We start from the raw sequence: 20,389 nt of genomic DNA, 5'->3' as shown, positions 1-20,389 counted from the left end.
CCTGCTCTGGTGTCTAGTCCTGACCCTGAACCTGGTTCTGAGCTGGGGCCCTCGGATGTCGAGTCTTCTGATGGAGACGGTGCCGCTGAGGATATGGACTCTGACCGCTCAGAGGAATGCAGACCCTCCACCGGCTTCCCCTCCTCCCGCCCGGCTTGGTGGTGTTTCTTGGGGACTTCTGGAGCCGTCCCTTGGGGGGGGGGGGGGGGTCCTGTCATGAGCCCTCTCCCTGCCTGGTAACACCACTAATTGTTTTCAATTACCTCCACCTGTCTCTGCTCCACCCTCGTTAACTTACCAGCTGCACTGCATTTACTACTCATCATGCCCTGTATAGAAAGCCCTGTTTAGAAAGCCCTGTTTTTCAATCCACACTTGTCAGATCATCTGCAAGCCTACATCGGAAATCCTGCCTGCCTGCCTGCCTACCTGTCTGCTTTCAACTCTGACTCCTGATCTGTGATCTGTTACTACTACTCTGATCTCCAGCCCCGGTAAACCCGACTTGCCTTCCGCCTTACGACTACGAGTTTAGAATATCCCTGAACTGTACTACTGCCGTGCCTCATTCGGCCCTGGTGTGTGTGTGTGTGTGTGTGTGTGTGTGTGTGTGTGTGTGTGTGTGTGTGTGTTTTCAAACCTAAGATGTAGATGAAACCTAAATCCCCTACCCTGATTACGGAAACTGGTTTCACCAGGTAGATTTCTTCTGGAAAACTGAGATTTCTCTGCAATACATATGAGTAACCGGGTTTCAGATCGGCCTAAGCATATATGCATGTGCATAATCGGAATCAGAAATTCTTTATTAGTCCCACAACGGGAAATTACAGCCAAATAGCACATGAAGTAAAGTGGCGAGTACATAATAGTTAAATAGAATAAAAATAATATAAGTACAAAGTGGTTGTAAAAAGTTTTAAAAGTGAATATTGCACATGGCAGTGATAACTGCACAACAGTGGTGGAATAGTCTGTTCTTGGTGTGGTGGTCTACCAGGGGCTGTGGTGATTGTCTAGTCTGACCGCTGCAGGGAGATAGGACTTACGATATCTCTCCGTGAGACACCGGGTGAAGCAGCCTGTCCCTGAAGGAGCTGCACAGTGCGGACAAAGTGTCCTAGAGAGGGTGGGACATGTTGTCCAATAGAGATGATGGCTTGGCCATCATTCTCCTGTCTCCCACCACCTCTACAGTGTCCAGAGGACTCCCTAGGACAGAGCTGGCCTTCTTCACCAGTCTGTTCAGTCTCTTCCTGTCAGCAGCCAAGATGCTGCTGCCCCAGCAGACCACTCCATAAAAAATAGCTGATGCCACCATAGAGTCAAAGAAAGTCTTAAGGAGTGCCCCGTGCACGCCAAAAGACATGAGTCTTCTCAGCAGATAAAGCCTGCTCTGTCCCTTCTTAAACAGAGCAGTAGAGTTATCTGACCAGTTCAGTTTATTATTCAGATGAACACTCAGGTACTTGTAAGTGCAGGAGGTGGTTCCTCTGGCACCAGAGGGCAAAGTCAGCTTTGTCAGCTCTCTGTACTCCTTGTCATCCCCATCAGAGATGAGGCCGACAATAGCAGAGTCATTAGAGAACTTCTGCAGGTGACACTTTGCTGTGTTGTGTGTGAAGTCTGCAGTGTAGAGGGTGAAGAGAAACGGCGCCAGAACAGTTCCCTGGGGGGCCCCTGTGCTGCAGACAATCGTGTCCAAGTGACACTCCCAGATCTTCACATACTGTGGTCCACACCTGAGAGCTCCAGTTTGTCCCCCAGCAGCCTGGGTTGAATAGTGTTGAAAGCACAGGAGAAATCAAAGAACATGATTCTCACAGAGCCCCCAGCCTTCTCCGGGTGAGACAGGGATCTCTGCATCAGGTAGATGACAGCGTCATCCACCCCGGTGCCAGGTTAGTAGGCAAACTGAAGTGGGCCCATCGATGGTCTCACAAGCGGCCTAAGATAGCCAAGGACCAGCCTCTCCAGGGTCTTCATCAGCTGAGATGTCAGCGCCACCGGCCTGTAGCTGTTGAAGTCCATGGGGTGGGGGGTCTTTGGCACAGGTACCACACAAGATGTTTTCCACAGATTTGGTACCCTCCCTTGATTCAGTCTCAGGTTGAACAATAGCTCCATAATCCCGCACAGTTGGTAGGCACAGGATTTGAGGAGCCTTGAGCTGATGCCATCTTGACCCGCAGCCCCATGAGTACATCCTACGCAGTGGTGTCAAAACAGTCTTTCAGGGCCTCCTCAGACTCTGCAGAGCATCTCTTCACCGTGTGTGTGGTCACTGGCTGTCTGCATACAAGGGATTTGTACACAGGCTCTTACGGTTTGGTACAGGAGGACCCAAATGCAGTAGGCAGACGATGATCTTAACCAAAAGAGAGCTTTATTTTAAGAAAGGTAGTGAAAATACAAAGTAACAAATAAAACTGAAAGCATAAACCAACCAGGGGTAGACACCAGGTAACATCACTGACGAACCGGCAAGGAACAATGAGACAGACAGGGATATATACACACAGAAACTAATGAGGGGAACGAGACACAGCTGGGGGAGAAAGGCAAAAACACAAGGGCAGGGTGAACGGATACAGGAGGAACAAATCAACAATCACAGGGAGGAAAAACACACAGACAGGAAGTACAACTAGACACGACACAAGGGGAGTGAACCTTATAAAAGAAAACAGGAAACAGAGTTCAAACAGATCGTGACACAGGCAGAAGGTGAACCAGGTTGTGGTCTGATCTACCCAAGGGAGGAAGAGGTGATGAGCTGTTTGCCTCCTTGGTGTTGGCATACAGTAAGTCCAGTATTGTATTGTCTCTGGTGGGGCATGTGACACTGTTTGAATGTGGGCAGAGTAGTGGAAAGAGAGGCATGATTAAAGTCACCAGAGATCAGAAGGAGGGCATTTGGGTGCTGTGTCTGCAGCCTGCTTACAGTGGTTGAGGACGTCACAAGCCACATCGGCGCTAGCAGAGGGGGGAATATACGGCGCTATCGCGATAACATGCAAGAATTCACGCGGCAGATAGAATGGCCGCATGCTAACAGCTATTAGCTCAACGTCCCAACTGCAAACTTGTTCTTTAATAGTGGTGTACCTAGGGTTACACCATTTATCGTTCACAAACACAGCCAGCCCTCCTCCTTTCCTCTTACCACTCTCTTTCCTGTCCGCCCGTAGTAAATGAAAACCGTCCAGTGTGGCGCTAGTGTCCGGGATTAGCTTGGTTAGCCATGTCTCTGTGTAGATCATGATGCTACACACTCGGTATTCCCTCTGGTGCCAGGTCAGCGCTTCTAACTTGTCCATCTTATTGGGAAGAGAACGTACATTTTCCATTACGATGGATGGAAGGACAGATCTCTTCCTAGCCTCCTCCTCCTCCTCCTCCTCCTCCTCCTCCGGTCTCTGAATAGCAAACAAAAGACAGCAGACAGAAAAAGTTAAAGTGAAGTGGCTGAATGAAAAGAAAGGTTACTTTTAGCCTTTTCTGATTTTACAATTTCTTATTTAAATTAAGGTGTAATCTGTGATTTAATAACATACCTGCAATTTAGATTCTTTGTACAATCACATACAAAGAATGACTCACTGAGCGCCAATACTGTCTAACCAGACATTTTTAATAAGTCCAATTTATGTAAATATAGCCGTCTACACTCCAGGAGAGCCATTCCATACAGAAACTGAGCTAGATTGAAACAAAAAAGCATAATACCAACATGAGTGTGCACCTTTTCAGTGATAACCTCTACAGTTTGAACATTGCACAGAAAACGTCCACACAACATATCAATGAATATTTATATGACTATAAATATAATTAACCCACACCTATCTCTACCACTTGTCTTTCCACACTTTCCACATCTGTCACACACTGGACACAGCCAAAACCTTCCAGGTGGGTTTTTTTAATGGCTGTTGGACTGAATAGGACTTGAGTTCAGAGGGTATGTTAAGGGATGTCACCATGAACTACAGTAGGAGAAAAGAGTACAGACAAGTCCATCATGCTTGTTCAAACCTACTGGATTTATGATCAGAATTGTTCGGAAAGGCTAATGTGTGCCTCTTACTTCAGTGTAACGCCAGCTCTTACCTCTCTGAGCCTGTTTGTCTTCTTTTCGCTCTGTCTCTCTTTGTGCTACTGCAGTGTGACAGATGAGCAGGGACAGACAGACCAATAAAACCAGGGCTGGTTCTCCACAGGGACTCCAGCGGCGCCGATGCCTGACTCCGGAGGTCACGGTGTCTGGGTCAGGGTCCCAGGAGAGCCTGGGTTCCTCCAGATGGACAGGGTGGGTGGGGGAACTTATCTATTTTAATGCTGGCTGCGTCACTGCTAGATGACATGGGGGAACAGGGTAAACAGGATTATCACTGGGAGTATTAGCAGTAGATGCTAAAAATCCATTAGAAACAATTAATAACCGGCTTTGCGTCTTGATAATGTACAGTTCCAGTGGAATTCTAGTACAATTTCAGTGCATACTCTTCATGAGTTTTGAAGCAACAAGACACTACAGTTTAAAGACTTACCGAAAGTGAGTCAGTCACAGACCCAAAACAATCTTTGTGTAAAACTCTTCAAAAATCAATATGGCTAATAAAAACACTACTTAGCTCTCTCTTTCTGTGTTCCTGTCCCTGTGCATCTGTGTGTGTACTCTCCTGCTTGCTAGCTACATTTTCTAGTCCGTTGTATCATTAATTCTGCCTTTGGCACCACAAACTTCACTACTAATTTAAATAGTAAATGGACTGCATTTATATAGCGCTTTTCTAGTCTTAGCAAACACTCAAAGTGCTTTACAACACAAGCCAGCATTTACCCATTCAAAAACACATTCATAGCTGTGGCAGAGGCTACTATACAATCTAACTTCCAAAGCACACAGAAGTTAGGGGCACTTTCTTTATGTTGACGGCATAAACTAAAGCCAAAAGTGGTTTTGTTCACAAGGATATGTGACGATATAGCATTGTTGAAAATACCAAATTCAGATAAATGACAGCAAAGAGGAGATTGTAGAGCTAACTACAATCTCCTCCTCTAACTACTCATTTTCAAGTGGATATCTTCCAAATTTAAGGGCTTTTTAGTTTGAAATTGTCTCTCCAGCTGGATGTATTTTCACTAATATCAAGGACTGTGGATTTTGTCCCCCATTGCTTCCATTGGAACTGTGTTAGGAAGGAATCCCTTTATGGCCCATATGGAATGCTTCCATCAACCAAAAACAGTTTTTTGACTACCTCAGTGACCTCCACCAGGGAAATTGACGATCGTCTCCTATCAGCTTCCAGCTCTGTCTCTACCACCGTGTGTTGTCGGATTCAGGAGTTCCTCAAAGTGCTCCTTCCACCGCCCGATAACTTTTTCAGTCGACGTCAGCAGGGTCCCACCCTTGCTGTACACAGCTTGGATGGTTCCCCGCTTCCCCTTCCTGAGGTGTCGGACGGTTTTCCAAAAGCACCTTGGTGTCGACCGAAAGTCCTTCTCCATAGCTTCTCCAAACTTCTTCCAACTTCTCCCACACCCGCCCGTCGGTACCCTGCAAATGTTTCCGGAGTCATCCATGATAAAATAACCCGGAAGGACTCCTTCATTCGGACGGCTTCCCTGACCACCGGTGTTCGAGGGTTACCCTTGAGCCGCTTGAGGCACCTAAGACCTTGAGACCACAGCTCATCACCCCAGGTTCAGCAATGGAGGCTTTGATCATCGCCCACTCAGGTTCAATGCCTCCAACCTTCACATGGATGCCTGAACAGCTCCACCGGAGGTGTGTGAGTTGAAGATCTCCCGGACAGGGGCTTCCTCCAGATGTTCCCAGTTCACCCGCACTACCTGTTACGGCTTACCAGGTCTGTCCAGAGTCTTCCCCCATCCCTTGATCCAACTCACCACCAGATGGTGATCAGTTGACAGCTCCGCCACTCTCTTCACCCGAGTGTCCAAAACACTCAGATCAGATGATACGATCACATAATCGATCATTGCTCTTTGGCCTAGCGTGCTCTGGTACCACGTACACTTATGAGTATCCTTATGTTCAAACATGGTGTTCGTTATGGCCATTCCATGACTTGAACAGAAGTCCAACAACAAACGACGTTCAGGTTTAGGTCAGGTAGGCCATTCCTCCCAATCATGCCTCTCCAGGTGTCTCCATTGTTTCCCATGTGCAGTGTTGAAGTCTCCCAGCAGAACTACAGCGTCTTCGGGCTGTGCTCTGCTGGGCTTCGTGGCAAACCTCGCCACCAGGCGCTTGCTGTCGGGCCCTCCCTCTGGGTCTGGCTCCAGACGGGGGCCCGGGCTCCCTCCGGGCTGGGTCTCTCCCTCTCGTTTCATGCGGTCATGTTGAACCATTCTGGCCCCTCGTCTGAGAGCAAATTGCCTTGGGAGACCCTACCAAGAGCACCAGGCTCCAGACAACACAGCTCTCAGGTTCATAGGGACACACAAACCTTTCCACCAGAGATATGACGTTTACCATTTAATTGTTAGTCTTTATTAAACAAGGACTAAATGCATTAATTTACATGGAACACGATTACATAGTCACTAACAGACATCTCTACAAGCACACACTAACATATAAATACCAGCACATTCATCCAGTGCAGCTATGATATACATTAAGATAAAGAAAAGCAGCAAATCATCACAATTTGAGAGGCTAATAAATGTGCTTTGCCTGAATAATTAATCATTTCCTGGCAATGAATTAATCTAGGGCTGCAACTATTGTTTATTTTTATTATAGGTTAATCCAACAGTTATATTCTTGATTAATTGTTTTATGTACAACATGTCTTCAAATGGAGTAAGATATTGAGTAAAATAGAAGAAAACAGCAAATCATCTCGATTGAAGAGCAGGAATATTATATCCAGTCTAACTGGTTGGGTAGGGTCCAGGTGTATTTTTGCAGATCTCTGACCTGATACCTGAGTGGATCCAAGCAGGTTAAATGGTGCGTTATAATCATCACAGCAGAAGTAATGAGTTATTTTAAGGGGGAAAGTGTGAACTGTGTAACTGTTGAGTATCATGCTGCTGCCAGTGTTGATGATGAGTCTAATTACTTTTGTGTCTATCTGGATCGGGGCTGACTATCCTTGGGTCCCTTTCAAATCTAGATGCAAGTCTCTTTTTTGGAAAATGAATTCACACACACACACACACACACACGTTAGGTTTTCCATGGGTTTGATTTGGTTTGGTCCAAAACTCTGGACCTCTAATCACTACCAAAACTCTGTACTGTCTTGGTGATACTACTAAGTATGTCATCTCAGTTCTGCACGTTGTGTCAAGTGACCGAGATTTGAGTTGGTTCTATGAGTGCTGCTGAAGTGGTACAGTATTCAGTCGTATATGTGTGTATCAGTGTTGCAAGTGTGGATTGTACTTCAGTAAATGGCTCTCTGTTTAACAGGGCCAGAAGTGGGGAAAGGCCTCATAGACCCACTATTGTTCCGTAATGATCAGACACACACACACACACACACATAATAAATGTGTTTCTCTGTGTCCAGATGAAGTCAGCAACAGTGTGCATGAAGTCATCCTTCTCGCAGGCGCCAAACTACCCTGGTTAGTGGATGGGGAACTAATAGCCAGTTCAGGGTGCAGCAGGCGGGGTGGAGATTTTTATCACTCGGAGTTGGCTGCCTGGGTACTGGCTCAGGACTCCTTATTATGCGTGATCTTCTTTGCATCCATTGACCGTAATTTTGGTCAGTCAATTAATTTGACTTTAACTTGCATAAAGTGGCAGCAGGTACGTTGTGTACACTGTTGCCCTGGAGTGCTAATAAGGTACTTTATCTGCTTGGTGGTCTAAATTTATATTGTTCACAGTTCAGGGTACTTTTAGTACTTTTATGTTGGTGGATCAGAGCAGGAAGCATTTTGACCTTTTAATAAATAAATTCCTAGTGCAACCATAAAGGCTTCATTAGTTCATTATTTTTTGATGACTAATTCTAACATTTGTCAGTGCTTAGTGATCTCAATCAATTCATTATGAACGGTAGATCGTGAGTGTAGTGCGGGTAGATCGTGCACCGTTCAAATAAATGTTTTTAGATGATAGCCTATCATCTACCCCCTCTAGTAGGGGGATATTCCTGCAGAGATTTAAAGAGCTCTTTTCGGAGGTAAGGAAGTTTCTCCTTGTCAATAAAAATGCAGAATACAAGCAACTTCATGACGATCAGTGGCTGCTGGATTTGGCATTTTCAACCGATCTGACTAACATGTTGAATGAGTTTAATTTAGAGCTGCAAGGAAAAGACAAAACCGTGGTCAACATGATCAGCTCACTTAATGCTTTCAAACAAAAAATGCAACTTCTGTCCTCAAAGCTGCAGCGCCATGATTTGGGGAACTTTCAAAACCTCGCATCAGAGCTGGAGACCCAAGGGAAGGCGTGTGAACAACCTGACAGTGCGCACTACACAGAGAAGATTGAAAATTGTCTGTCAGACTTTGACAAACAGTTTCAAATTGATTCACTCGCATCAAAAATTGACAAACTGTTTCACCTGAACTCATCTGCAGTGGAGGATGAGATGCTGACACTACAGGTTAAATTGAGATGAAGTCCAGGGCTCATGGACAGTTTTGGAACTTACTCACAGAGGAAAAGTACCAAACAGGAAATGTGCTCCCTCCTTGACTGCATTACTCGACTTATTTATGCGAGTCAGCCTTTTGCCACATGACGATCATCAAGTCCACGTACCGATCCACCAGGACTGATTATCATTTGGAAGCCTGCTTGAGGCTGGCTACCTGCAGTTACTGTCCGGACTATGCAAACCTGGCTGACTTTATTCAGTGCAAGTCATCAGAGTAAGGTAGTGACCAGAAATGTATTGAATTGTATTGTGCCATTAGGGTTCATGCAGTATAGCAAGGTACGCCAACATATATTGTATATTTAAAGTATATTCAGTACATATATAAATTAATATATTTAGCATTTTTTAATACAGGTAGATAATTTTGACCTGCTCATTTTAAAAGTAGCTCACAAGCCAAAAAGGTGTGGGCACCCCTGGTTTAGATGATAAAGAATATACAGAAGGTTAAAACATGCCTTTCTCGTGGCTGTTTCTTTTATTCATTTATTTTCCACTTAAAAATGTTTTCTCTTCACACAACTGATATTTTGGTACTGCTTTTTCTACAGTACTGCAGGTACCACAGCAAGCGCAGGTATTGAGGGCTCAATGACTCACTATCACACTATCGACGTGGTAGTTTCGACACGTAAGCTTTTCCCTGAAAAGTCAACATTGCAAATTTGACATAACACAATTTTATTTTGTAAAACCGAGTGCAACCCTACAGATATATGTACGTTCCATTATCCCCATTTGCACGATTCATTGCACCACTCCCTTCTATGACGTTTCCCCCTGCCTTTGAGTGGAGAATCATATACAGTGAGGATGGAACTACTTCAAGAGTATTCTAAAGGATCACTGACTGATGATATAACTTATCAACTGACACAGAAAATGTTCCTATTTGCCATACCAAGGCAGTCTCAGAAATGTATCGATCAGAAAGACATCCTTAACTGATAAAGGCCAGACTAAGGTCAAGCAGCACTGTACTAATACACAGCACTCTCTTGACTCAGCACTCATTAATAATACATTAGTATAACCTAAAGAAGGATGGCTTTGTGCAACATACCTGTACAAACCAGACTAAGATCACAGTCAGCTCCTTTCAGAAGGATTTAAATGCAAAACAGCGTCTGTAAAAGTTGAGGACATTACCTAAATCATTTGGCCGATTAAAGCAACAGCTATCTAAATAGAAAGAGTGATGTTATGACACAAAATAGTGTATAAATGTATAAAAAACGTCAAAGGTAAAGCAGACAATGCAACATTAAATCTAGAGTTTGCTAATTGAACATCAATATGCTATTGAGCTCTCTGCAACTGTAGCAGCCCTATTGTCTGGTCCTGGTGTACAAAATCAAGATTCTTTATGAAGATAAAAGGGTCTTAAAGACACTCTAAGCCTTAGAGAATTGTACTGTAAAGGACAATTCTCGGGACCCAGGACCAGCTTTTAACCATTGCCTTAGCTGAAGAATACAAATACTGTCCTTTCAACAGAATTCCAGCTAAGGTGTTTAGAGCTAGTTTCTAAAAATCCATGGAGGAACCTGTGAAGGTCAACTTCAGAACAAACAGAGATATTTATATAAATAAAGATCAGAAGATGTAGATCTGAATTGAAAAACACATACATAGGTTCCTGCTTGCATTTTCAGATGGAGAATGTAAATATTCTCATGAAAATAGAAACCCCAAAGTGGGGTCAGTTAAACTCAGACATTTAGCCTGAATGCAAAAAAAATCCCTCTAGTCCTACTTTTCAAATGTCAAGTATTTATTTTCTGCTTTTCAAAAGGGTGACTTCACGCAACAGTGCTTGACAGGAGAAATTCAACTGGTAATAATAATACATTTTATTTATATGCGCACTTTTCATTTGCGTAAACAAAACTCAAAGTGCTACATAGTAAAAACGATGAGCAAAACATACATTTAAACAATAAAATAAAAACATTTGATAGACAAGACAACACTTTAAAATGGTTAAAGTCTAGCAAAATGCTCTGTTAAAAAGATGCGTTTTAGGCCTGTTTTAAAAGCATCCACAGTCTGTGGTGTCCTCAGATGTTCAGGAAGAGCATTCCACAGTCTGGGAGCGGCAGAGCAGAAGGCGCGATCTCCCATGGTTTTGAGCTTGGTCCTGGGAGGAAGGAGGAGGTTAGCCTTTACAGAACGGAGGTTTCTTGTGGAGGTTTGTGGGGTGAGCAGTTCTGAGGTAGGATGGAGCATTTCCGTAAATGCACTGATGGGTGTAAAGGGAGATTTTATAATCAATCACGAGTGAGACCGGGAGCCAGTGCAGTGATTTGAGGATGGTGTGATGTGTTCGTACTTTCGCACTCTCATCAGGATCCTAGCAGCGCTGTTCTGGATGTATTGCAGCTTCTGGATGTTTTTGCTAGGAATCCCGATGAGAAGTGCATTGCAGTAGTCAAGTCTGGAGGAGACAAATGCATGGACAAGCTTTTCAGCATCTGACAGAGTGTGGGGCGGAGATTGGCAATATTTTTGAGGTGGTAGAAGGAGTTCTTGCATGTTTGTCTGATGTGGGCCTCAAAGGTCAGGTGCGGATCCATTTTAACACCCAGATTGGTGACTGTTGATGAGAGTGGAATGTTCTGACCGGAGAAGGTGATGCAGGTTATGGAGGAGGACTGGACCTGATGTAGAGTTGTGTGTCATCAGCATAGCAATGGAATGATATTCCATGCCGGTTAATGACACGACCAAGGGGGGACATGTAGATGGTGAAAAGAGTGGGGCCCAGGACAGATCCTTGAGGGACACCACAGGTGACAGAGTGTGTTTGTGATTTTGACACTCCCAAGGTGACATGCTCAGTCCTCAAAGTGAGATATGAGGTGAACCAGTTTAGGGCCGAGTGAGAGAGTCCGATTGTGGAGTGAAGACGGTTGAGGAGGATGTCATGATCAGCGGTATCAAATGCTGCAGTTAGATCAAGGAGGATGAGGAGAGATGGAGATCCGGTGTCAGCTGTCATCAGCAGATCGTTGGTGACCCTAACCAGGGCAGTTTCTGTACTGTGGCCAGGGCGAAAACCAGACTGGAATTTTTCAAAGAGGTTATTGAAGTTGAGATGGTCCTGAATCTGAGTGGCAACTACTTTTTCCAGCACCTTGGATAGAAATGGCAGGTTGGAGATGGGTCTGTAGTTGGCAAGGACATCTGGGTCTAAGGTGGGTTTTTTGAGGAGTGGTTTGATGACAGCAGTTTTTAAAGGGGATGGAACATGACCAGACTGGAGGGAGTGATTTATCACTGTAGTGATGAGGGGACTTATGGCACAAATGTTAGATTTGACCAGGGCTGTGGGAAAGGGGTCCAGGGCACAGGTGGAGGGTTTCATCTTTTTGATGATGGCCTCAACCTCTTGCTGCGAGATGTCAGTGAAGCGGCAAAGAGACTGAGTAGGTCCGGGCTGGGGGTTGACAGTCGGGACTGGCAGAGCAGCGGAGTTGGAGAGGAGAGAGTGTGGTATCTACTTTTTTTCTGAAAAATGCGATGAAATTGTCACACTGCTCCTCTGTGGTGTCTTGGTGTAAGGGAGTTTGAGGAGATGATTTACTGTGGAAAAAAGTAGCTTAGAGTTGCCAGGGCTATTGTTGATGATGGAGTAGAAAAGTGACCGCGTGTCTCTGAGGGACTTTGCATAGGCCTTTTGGTGGTCTCGGTATGCCTGTCTGTGAACAGTGAGTCCTGAAGCCTTGAGGCGCCGCTGTCTTCATCTTCCGCAGCTCGCAGGTGTACCAGGGGGCTGAGCGGGAGAATGTGACTGTTCTGGTTTTGACAGGGGTGTGGATCCACAGATTCATTGACTGATGTGAGATTTACAGTATATCTCAAAAGTGAGTACACCCTTTAGATTTTTGCAAATATTCTGTTATATCCTTTCAGGGGATAACATTATCCTACTGAAACTTTGATATAACTTAAAGTAGTCAGTGTGCTGCTTGAATAACAGTATAGATTTATTGTCCTTTGAAAATGACTCAGTACACAGCTGTTAATGTCTAAACAGCTGGCAACAAAAGTGAGTACACCCCATAGTGAACATGTCCTAATTGTGCCCAATGATGTTGTTTTCCCGCCCTGGTGTCATGTGACTCGTTAGTGTTACAAGGATTCAGGTGTAAATGATAAGCAGGGCTGTTAAATTTGGTGTTTTGGGCACAATTCTCTCTGAATGCTGGACAACATGGCACCTCATGGCAAGGAACTCTCTGAGCGGCTGAAAAAAAGGATTATTGCGCTTCACAAAGATGGCCTTGGCTATAAGAAGATTGCCAACACCATGAAAATGAGTTGCAGCACAGTGGCTAAGATCATACAGCGGTTTTCCAGGACAGGTTCCACTCGGAACAGGCCTCGCCAGGGTCGACCAAAGAAGTTGAGTCCACGTGCTCAGCGTCATATCCAGAGGTTGGTTTCCAAAAATAGACGTGCGAGTGCTTCCAGCATTGCTGCAGAGGTTGCAGAAGTGGGATGTCAGCCTGTCAGTGCCCAGACCATACGCCGCACACTGCATCAAATCGGTTTGTATGGCCGTCGCCCCAGACAGAAGCCCCTTCTGAAACCGATGCATAAGAAAGCCCGCAAACAGTTTGCTGAAGACAATGAATCCAAGAACATGAGTTACTGGAACCATGTCCTGTGGTCTGATGAGACCAAAATAAACCTGTTTGGGTCAGATGGTGTCCGGCGTGTGTGGCGGCACCCTGGTGAGGAGTACCAAGACAAGACACCAAAGCATGGTGGTGGCAGCATCATGGTCTGGGGCTGCATGAGTGCTGCCGGCACTGGGGAGCTGCATTTCATTGAGGGACACATGAATTCCAATATATACTGTGACATCCTGCAGCAGAGCATGATCCCCTCTCTTCGGAAACTGGGCCGTAGGGCAGTTTTCCAACATGATAATGACCCTAAACACACCTCCAAGATGACAACGGCCTTGCTGAAGAAGCTGAAGGTTAAGGTGATGGACTGGCCAAGTATGTCTCCAGACCTAAACCCAATTGAGCACATGTGGGGCATCCTCAAGAGGAAGGTGGAGGAGTGCAAGGTGTCCAACATCCGTGCGCTCCGTGATGTCGTCGTGGAGGAGTGGAAGAAGATTCCAGAAGCAACCTGTGCAGCTCTGGTGAATTCCATGCCCAGGAGGGTTAAAGCAGTGCTAGATAACAATGGTGGTCACACAAAATATTGACACTTTGGGCACAATTTAGACATGTTCACTATGGGGTGTACTCACTTTTGTTGCCAGCTGTTTAGACATTAACAGCTGTGTACTGAGTAATTTTCAAAGGACAATAAATCTATACTGTTATTCAAGCAGCACACTGACTACTTTAAGTTATATCAAAGTTTCAGTAGGATAATGTTATCCCCTGAAAGGATATAACAGAATATTTGCAAAAATCTAAAGGGTGTACTCACTTTTGAGATATACTGTATAGCGGAGAGATGCTGGAGATCCGAGGTCATCGTGTCCGGGTTGATGTTTTTCAGATTTCTGAAATGGATTTGACGTTTTGGTTTGGTGTAGGGAAACAGGAGTGGCAGATCCATTGTGATGGCCTTGTGATCCGACACACCCAGATCGTAAACAGATAGATTACGGATGGGGGCAGAGTTTGTGATGACTAGGTCAAGTGTGAGTCCCCTAGTGTGTGTGGGGACATCAACATGTTGAATGAGATTGATGCACTCGGAACTCGGCTGCATAGTGACAGGAGGGGGTGTCAACGTGAATATTTATATCTCCAAGTATTATAATATTTCCAGAAGTAGTGCAGAGTGTAGTTAGAAGGTCGTGCATCTCTGGGATGAAAGCAGAGTTGGGTTTCGGTGGTCGGTAGATGAGAAGTCTTGTCAGGGTGAAGGGTGGTTTACATTTAAATCCAAGGCATTCAAATGAGGATAGTACAGGCAGAGGCAAGGGGGACAGGTTCAGTTCTTTTTTGTGTATTATTGCTAAGCCGCCACCATGACCCATGTGCTGCGAGCCTTTTCTAGGTAGCTGTAGTCAGGGGGACAGACTTCATTTAGGGAAGAGTAAACCTCTGGCTGTTGCCACGTTTCCGTAAGGCACATAAAGTCTATTCCCTTGTCCATGATGTGGTCTTGTATGAAAGTTGGTATTAGGTATTGGTATTAGATAGTTGGTATTAGGTAATAGGGATTGTGCATTAAAAAGTTCTATTTTGACTCTGGATGAAATGGTGGATTTCTGTAGGGTCCGGAGTAGACTGAAATCCACTCCACGTTTTCCGCTCTGCTCAGTGTGTAGCGATCTCGCGGTGTTTCCCGTGCTACTAACACAGAGAGAGTCTGTCCTCTGATCACGCGGCAGACGTGCGACAGTGGTCCAGAAGGAAGGAATGGTCGACACAGGCGGGCCAGGCTGGTGGTAAACAAACTTTCTACGAGAGCCTCTGTGAGTGTAACGAGGTCTGCGTAGGAGTCCAAGTTGTTTGATGGCTGAGATGCACGTTGGAGTTGTGTAGTTGTTGAGAATCAACAGTTGCGGGATGGAATACTTTGACATCATGCCGGTTGCCACAGGTTTTAGTCTGGGCCTAGCAGTTAGCCATGGACAGAGATGGAGAACTGTTAGGCAAGGCAAGATGGTTATCCGTAGCATGGCAGGAGGAGATGAAGCAGGGAGAAGAAGTCCGTGTCCAAGCAGCAGTTTAGCCGACAAGCTAGTTGACGGCTAGGTGTGGAGGCAGCAGTCCTAGCCAACAAGGGCTAATCGCACCAGGACAGCTGAAGGGCTGTCCAGGGGATACCTCACAGTAGCGATGGTGAAGCAGTGGTGGATGTATTGTGGCCCACTGGTAACAGGAAGCTGACCGTAGGAGCTGACTGGCTCGTTGGAAGCCGACAGACTGCTAGCTAGCCAGCTAGCGTTAGTTGTCCGGGAGCTGTCGATAGCCGTGGAAAGTGCCAGCAACAGGTAACAGGTAGCAGCGGTTATCCAAACACGGTTTGTAATTCAGTAGAATCCAAGTAGAAATGCAATCAGCAGAAGATATAAGTTAGATGTTTAAAGGTAACATCTAACAACAGACTTAAACTAGAACTAGCAGGAGGAGAAGCGGCGAACAAGCGGCGAACAAGCAGCACCAGCGTCCTCTCTCCGTCTGTGTGTCCATGAACATGGTGCCTCATTTTACTATTTTAAAACACATTTCTCGACACACTCCAGCGCACACACAGTGCATGCATAAGGTCAGAATGGCTCAGACAAACAGAACTGACATCTTGCTGACCATCTGCAGGGTTGGAGAGATGGAGGGACTGTATGGTTGAGGTCCGCTGGTTGCTTAGATATTTCATGCATGGCTGCCAGACAAAGAGGAGCAAGGCAGCTGGCCATTACCACACAGCCACCACCAACCATAGAGGGGATATTCTGATTAATGTTTGCCTTGACAGTGAACTGACTTTGTCAAACAGACTGCATACATATTACAAGGAAAATATGTATCGGAACAAACCAAAATAATGCCAAATAATACTTTAGTGATAAATCATTTTTTCTGAATAAAAACAGTTTTATCCTGATATTTAGAAAACAGCATACAGTTAAACATGCTGTAATCAATGTTTTCATAACAATGTATCAAATGACAATATGAACGTGTAGTGGCACGTTCATATTGTCATTTGTCGTAGTGATGATCCTGCAGAGAATCATCACCTGAATCTGCAGCTCCCCTCGGCTTTACATTCATCAGGTGGACACAAACAACTTTAAATGAACGATGATGTTGTTCAGTAAGATGTGTAAATAAGCAGCTGTTTGCTAAATTCATCATGTCACCTTAAAAGGTGATGATATATCAATGTGTTCACAAATGGTTTCTGTAGTCCCCAACGGGCTATACGATGCAGTTATTGCAGGTTTGAGGGGTTATGGCCTCGCTGATGACACTTATAATATCAGTATCAATGGACAGCATAGCTCCACCTGGAACAGCAGCTTCAGCTTCACTTTGTGACTACAAACATTTGGTCAGCTTTGGCTGCTTATGTTTTCTATTACAAGTGTCTGATGCTGGTAGAGATTGAGAGTGAAGACGTCAGTAAGCAAAGTTTACAGTAACAAACATCCAGCAAATACATCTCTACTGCAAAAATCTGCTCACAGACTTTCACTATCACAGTGAGAGCACAATGAAGTAAGAACATGTATATGATTTTGCTTGGGGAGTCCTTTAAGGTCTTAAACTCTATTCAAACACATCTCTCCATTACCGAGCCATTACATCTCTTTTATCTACATTTAAAAGTGTGTGTGTGCAGCAGAGAGCACCATGGTCTTGGGCGACAAAGGTGAGAGAGAGCATTGTGGTGAAGGACACATAACGAGTGTGTGTCCCACAGTTGAATTGTTAATGTGAGGAGCCATTTTGACATTTTATTCTGCTGTTTTCAAGTGACCTTCAACAGCCTCAACTTCACAGCGGAAAGAGAGAGAAAAGGATTGGAGCAAATTCAGCAGACTCAAAAAAGCGGTCAAATAGCTGCTTTATTTTGCTGTTGTAGTTTTTTGGTTGAACACACACATTTTGTGTATTTCAATTTAATCAAGTTTTTGGTGTGTTTTTGTTTAATTTTAGATTTTCTGTAAAGTTTAGGGTGTCATGCTGTGACAGAGATTGGCACAGAATACTTTGGTGCTGCAGAATCATCCAATATGAATGCAATTCTTGGGAAGACGGATGGGTTTTTAACAGTTCTAAATGTAATTATAATGTCATTGATATTTTGAGGATCTTTTGTTTAAATGTATCTCTTTGAAACATCCAGATAATAACAAGGTTGCACACTGAAGCCAATGCAGATGTTGGTTAAGATAGATGTTGGCTCCAAAAACTCGTTAAGGAAAATCACTATTTACTTGTACTAAATGTATTGATTATTTATACAATTATGATCAATTCATATATTAACCAATTATTTTGGCACGGTTTGTGTATAACATACCAAGACTTATAGAAATATTGCTACAATCAAACTTTTTTTACCATCAAGATAGAGACACCTCCATTGTCAAGTTATTTTCTAAATGTGCAGCTTTCCCTACTTGAAAGGGATGGAAACATCTACCCAAAGTTTTTTTTAACTGGATTTCACTCCAAAAGACCAAACTGCAAAAAATAAAAGGAGGAAAAAAGGAAAAGAGCAATTTCAGCAAGAGTCAGACAAGGTATTTAGAGGTGAAAAACCTTTTGAATAGAAACAAACAGAAAAGAGAATTAATACATATTTCAAGGCAACTCAGATAAATGTAAATAGCAAGATACACACATTTGTAATTTCCAACTATTTCTACCTTAAATTAATTTACAAATGCACTCCCACTAAAACATAACGCATGCACAGCTGCTGTCATCATTTTAACAGGAAATGCAGTTCATATTACCGAGTAAATGTGTACTTCTAACGGCATTTTAACTTTAAGTACTACTAATTTTTAATTAAATACAATTATGCAGTCAGTTTTTAAATCACAAACGATATAAGAAATTAAACAAGCCGTTCTGCAAACATGTACACAATCAGCTCATCGAGCCACACACACACACACACACAAGCGCGCTACCGATCATGACATAAATCCAGCGTCAATCAAACGAGTAGCGGCAGCGATCTCCAGCAGGTAACAGTCTCTCAAGCTAAAAGGTTCAGCGTCTTACCGGCTGCCTCTTTGGTCTTGATAGATATTTGGGCCCTGCACAATCTTGGTCTGGATTTCGACGTAGTCACTAACATATCCTCTCTACGCTTCCGTAATGCCAAGCGGCGCTCTTTTAAATGGGAAACACTCAGGCAGATTGGTCACATCCGGTTTGTCCCATTACTATCTGGACAGCTCCAGCTTGACTTGACAGCTTCAGTTTCTGTATACACCTGCTGCCAACTTGTTGAACATGTTTTAGACTGCTGGATACAAACTAACATTAAATAGTGTGTAAAACAATTTTCATGTTTTGCAAACTGTCAAAAATACAGAAACCTCCAGCACCTGACAGGGCTCTGAGACTACACATGTATTCCAAATAATTACAGAACTCAATCAAAATAATATTCAACCTGAAAAAAAATTTCATACACTTATTTTTAGTTTGAATATATTATTGTATTTTTCAAAGTTCAATATCAAAACCTGGACTTAGCTCCATAGCTCTGATGCTGACATTGGGATACAAGCATACCACATGTAGAGGAATAGGTGGATACATTTTTGGAAGACAGGGAGTCATGACAAAAACACCTTTTGTGAAACACAGCTTTACAGTATGATCTTCAACCAAACCAGGCTTTTCTTTAGTACCCAACTTTAGTAGCAGAGCCATGCTTCACTCTTAAAGTTATGAGAAATGTTCATGTTGTTATCTACCTGGGATAGATATGAAACAACATTTCATTTAACATTCCATAAATTAATGAATAAAGCATGATGAATAACAATAACAACCTGAATGGAAAAATCTAAGAACTTTGTTGGAACATGTGTACATGCATTACATGTGATCTTACAACCAGAGTTTGACAATTTTCCTATTTACTTGCAAAAGACCAGGCAATTTTAGTGACAGATGTGAAGTCAATTTAAAAAATGTTAATCAATCAATGCTTAATGAATCAAATCCTCTATAGAGCTACGTATACGAGAATTGTCATGTAAGTAATCTTGTTCTATCAATCAATGTTCCACATTGAACACCTCTTCTTCCTGTGAGATAAGGTGAACCGGTTTTGATCTCATCTGCTCCTGGTCTGTTTGTGATCCTGTAGTAACCCAGCTGGATCCACATGATGGAGAGTGCGCTGTGTCTGCTGGTCCTCAGCTCTGTTGCCCTGAAGGTGGCTGTCCTCGGTAAGTTCCTCTTAACACACAAACATGCATGTCCATGTGGGTTTTCAGACTGATTGCAGAAGCAGTGTTTAGGTTTAGCCCAGAGTTAAGGTTAAGGGTAGTTTAGGATTGGAACTTGGGTTTAGGATTTAGTTTGGAATGAAAGTAAGATCTCACAGCTGTCCATTTGTGTGCTAAATATGTAACAACCACATATTGTTTTGTTTCAAAATGCAACAAAATAGCATGGTTCTTTTGGAACTTTGATCATTGTCGAAGCATGATAGCACAACACACAAAAGCAAGGCTAACTACTACTCTAATATAACAGACTAAAACAATGGATGAAAAATTGTCTGAAAACAAAGCATGTTTTTTATGCTGCAGAATCCTGAGCTGTTTCCTGATGGAGCATATTCTAGTCAGTCTTTGCAAAGCCATCAAATAATTGTATTTTTCTATTTCTTATGCCATTGGCTGACGGTAAAACAGACATGTCTGAGAAAAACATTTAGTTTTTAGATACACCAATCGTTCCACCTAAGCAAAGCCTAAAAGCTTTTTAGCGACATTGCTGGTGTTTCCACCAGATTTAGTTTTTTCACAAATTGAAAATGTGCATGAGAAGAGATGGATGGAAACACACTTATTGAGAGCCTGTTACTGTAAGACAGCTACATTTTACAAAGTCAGCAAACAGTATAAAGTAGAATAAAATGGAAATTGCAAAGTAAATTACAAGAACCTTTCAAGTGTACTGAAGTAGAAGTACTTTCCAATAGTTATTAATTCTGTTTTACAGTAAGTCTGTTGAGATATTTACATTTAA

At 43.5% G+C, this 20,389-nt stretch overlaps 1 protein-coding gene across 3 annotated transcripts in view; it reads left to right on the top strand.

Annotated features, from left to right (window-relative positions):
- The window catches only part of cntn2 (contactin 2), a 74,147-nt gene that overhangs the window by 9,980 nt on the left and 43,778 nt on the right, over positions 1-20,389 (top strand). For all 3 annotated transcript variants that reach the window (XM_029427522.1, XM_029427523.1, XM_029427521.1), the window contains exon 2: positions 19,500-19,581. In XM_029427522.1, the coding sequence (XP_029283382.1) occupies positions 19,518-19,581 (64 nt within the window). In that variant the 5' untranslated portion in view covers positions 19,500-19,517. The remainder of the gene's footprint in view (positions 1-19,499; positions 19,582-20,389) is intronic.

The sequence above is a fragment of the Cottoperca gobio genome, unplaced genomic scaffold (assembly GCF_900634415.1).
Source record: "Cottoperca gobio unplaced genomic scaffold, fCotGob3.1 fCotGob3_332arrow_ctg1, whole genome shotgun sequence".
NCBI lineage: Eukaryota > Metazoa > Chordata > Actinopteri > Perciformes > Bovichtidae > Cottoperca > Cottoperca gobio.
Note: the sequence above shows the minus strand (reverse complement) of the source record. Positions and strands in the feature narration are given on the sequence as shown.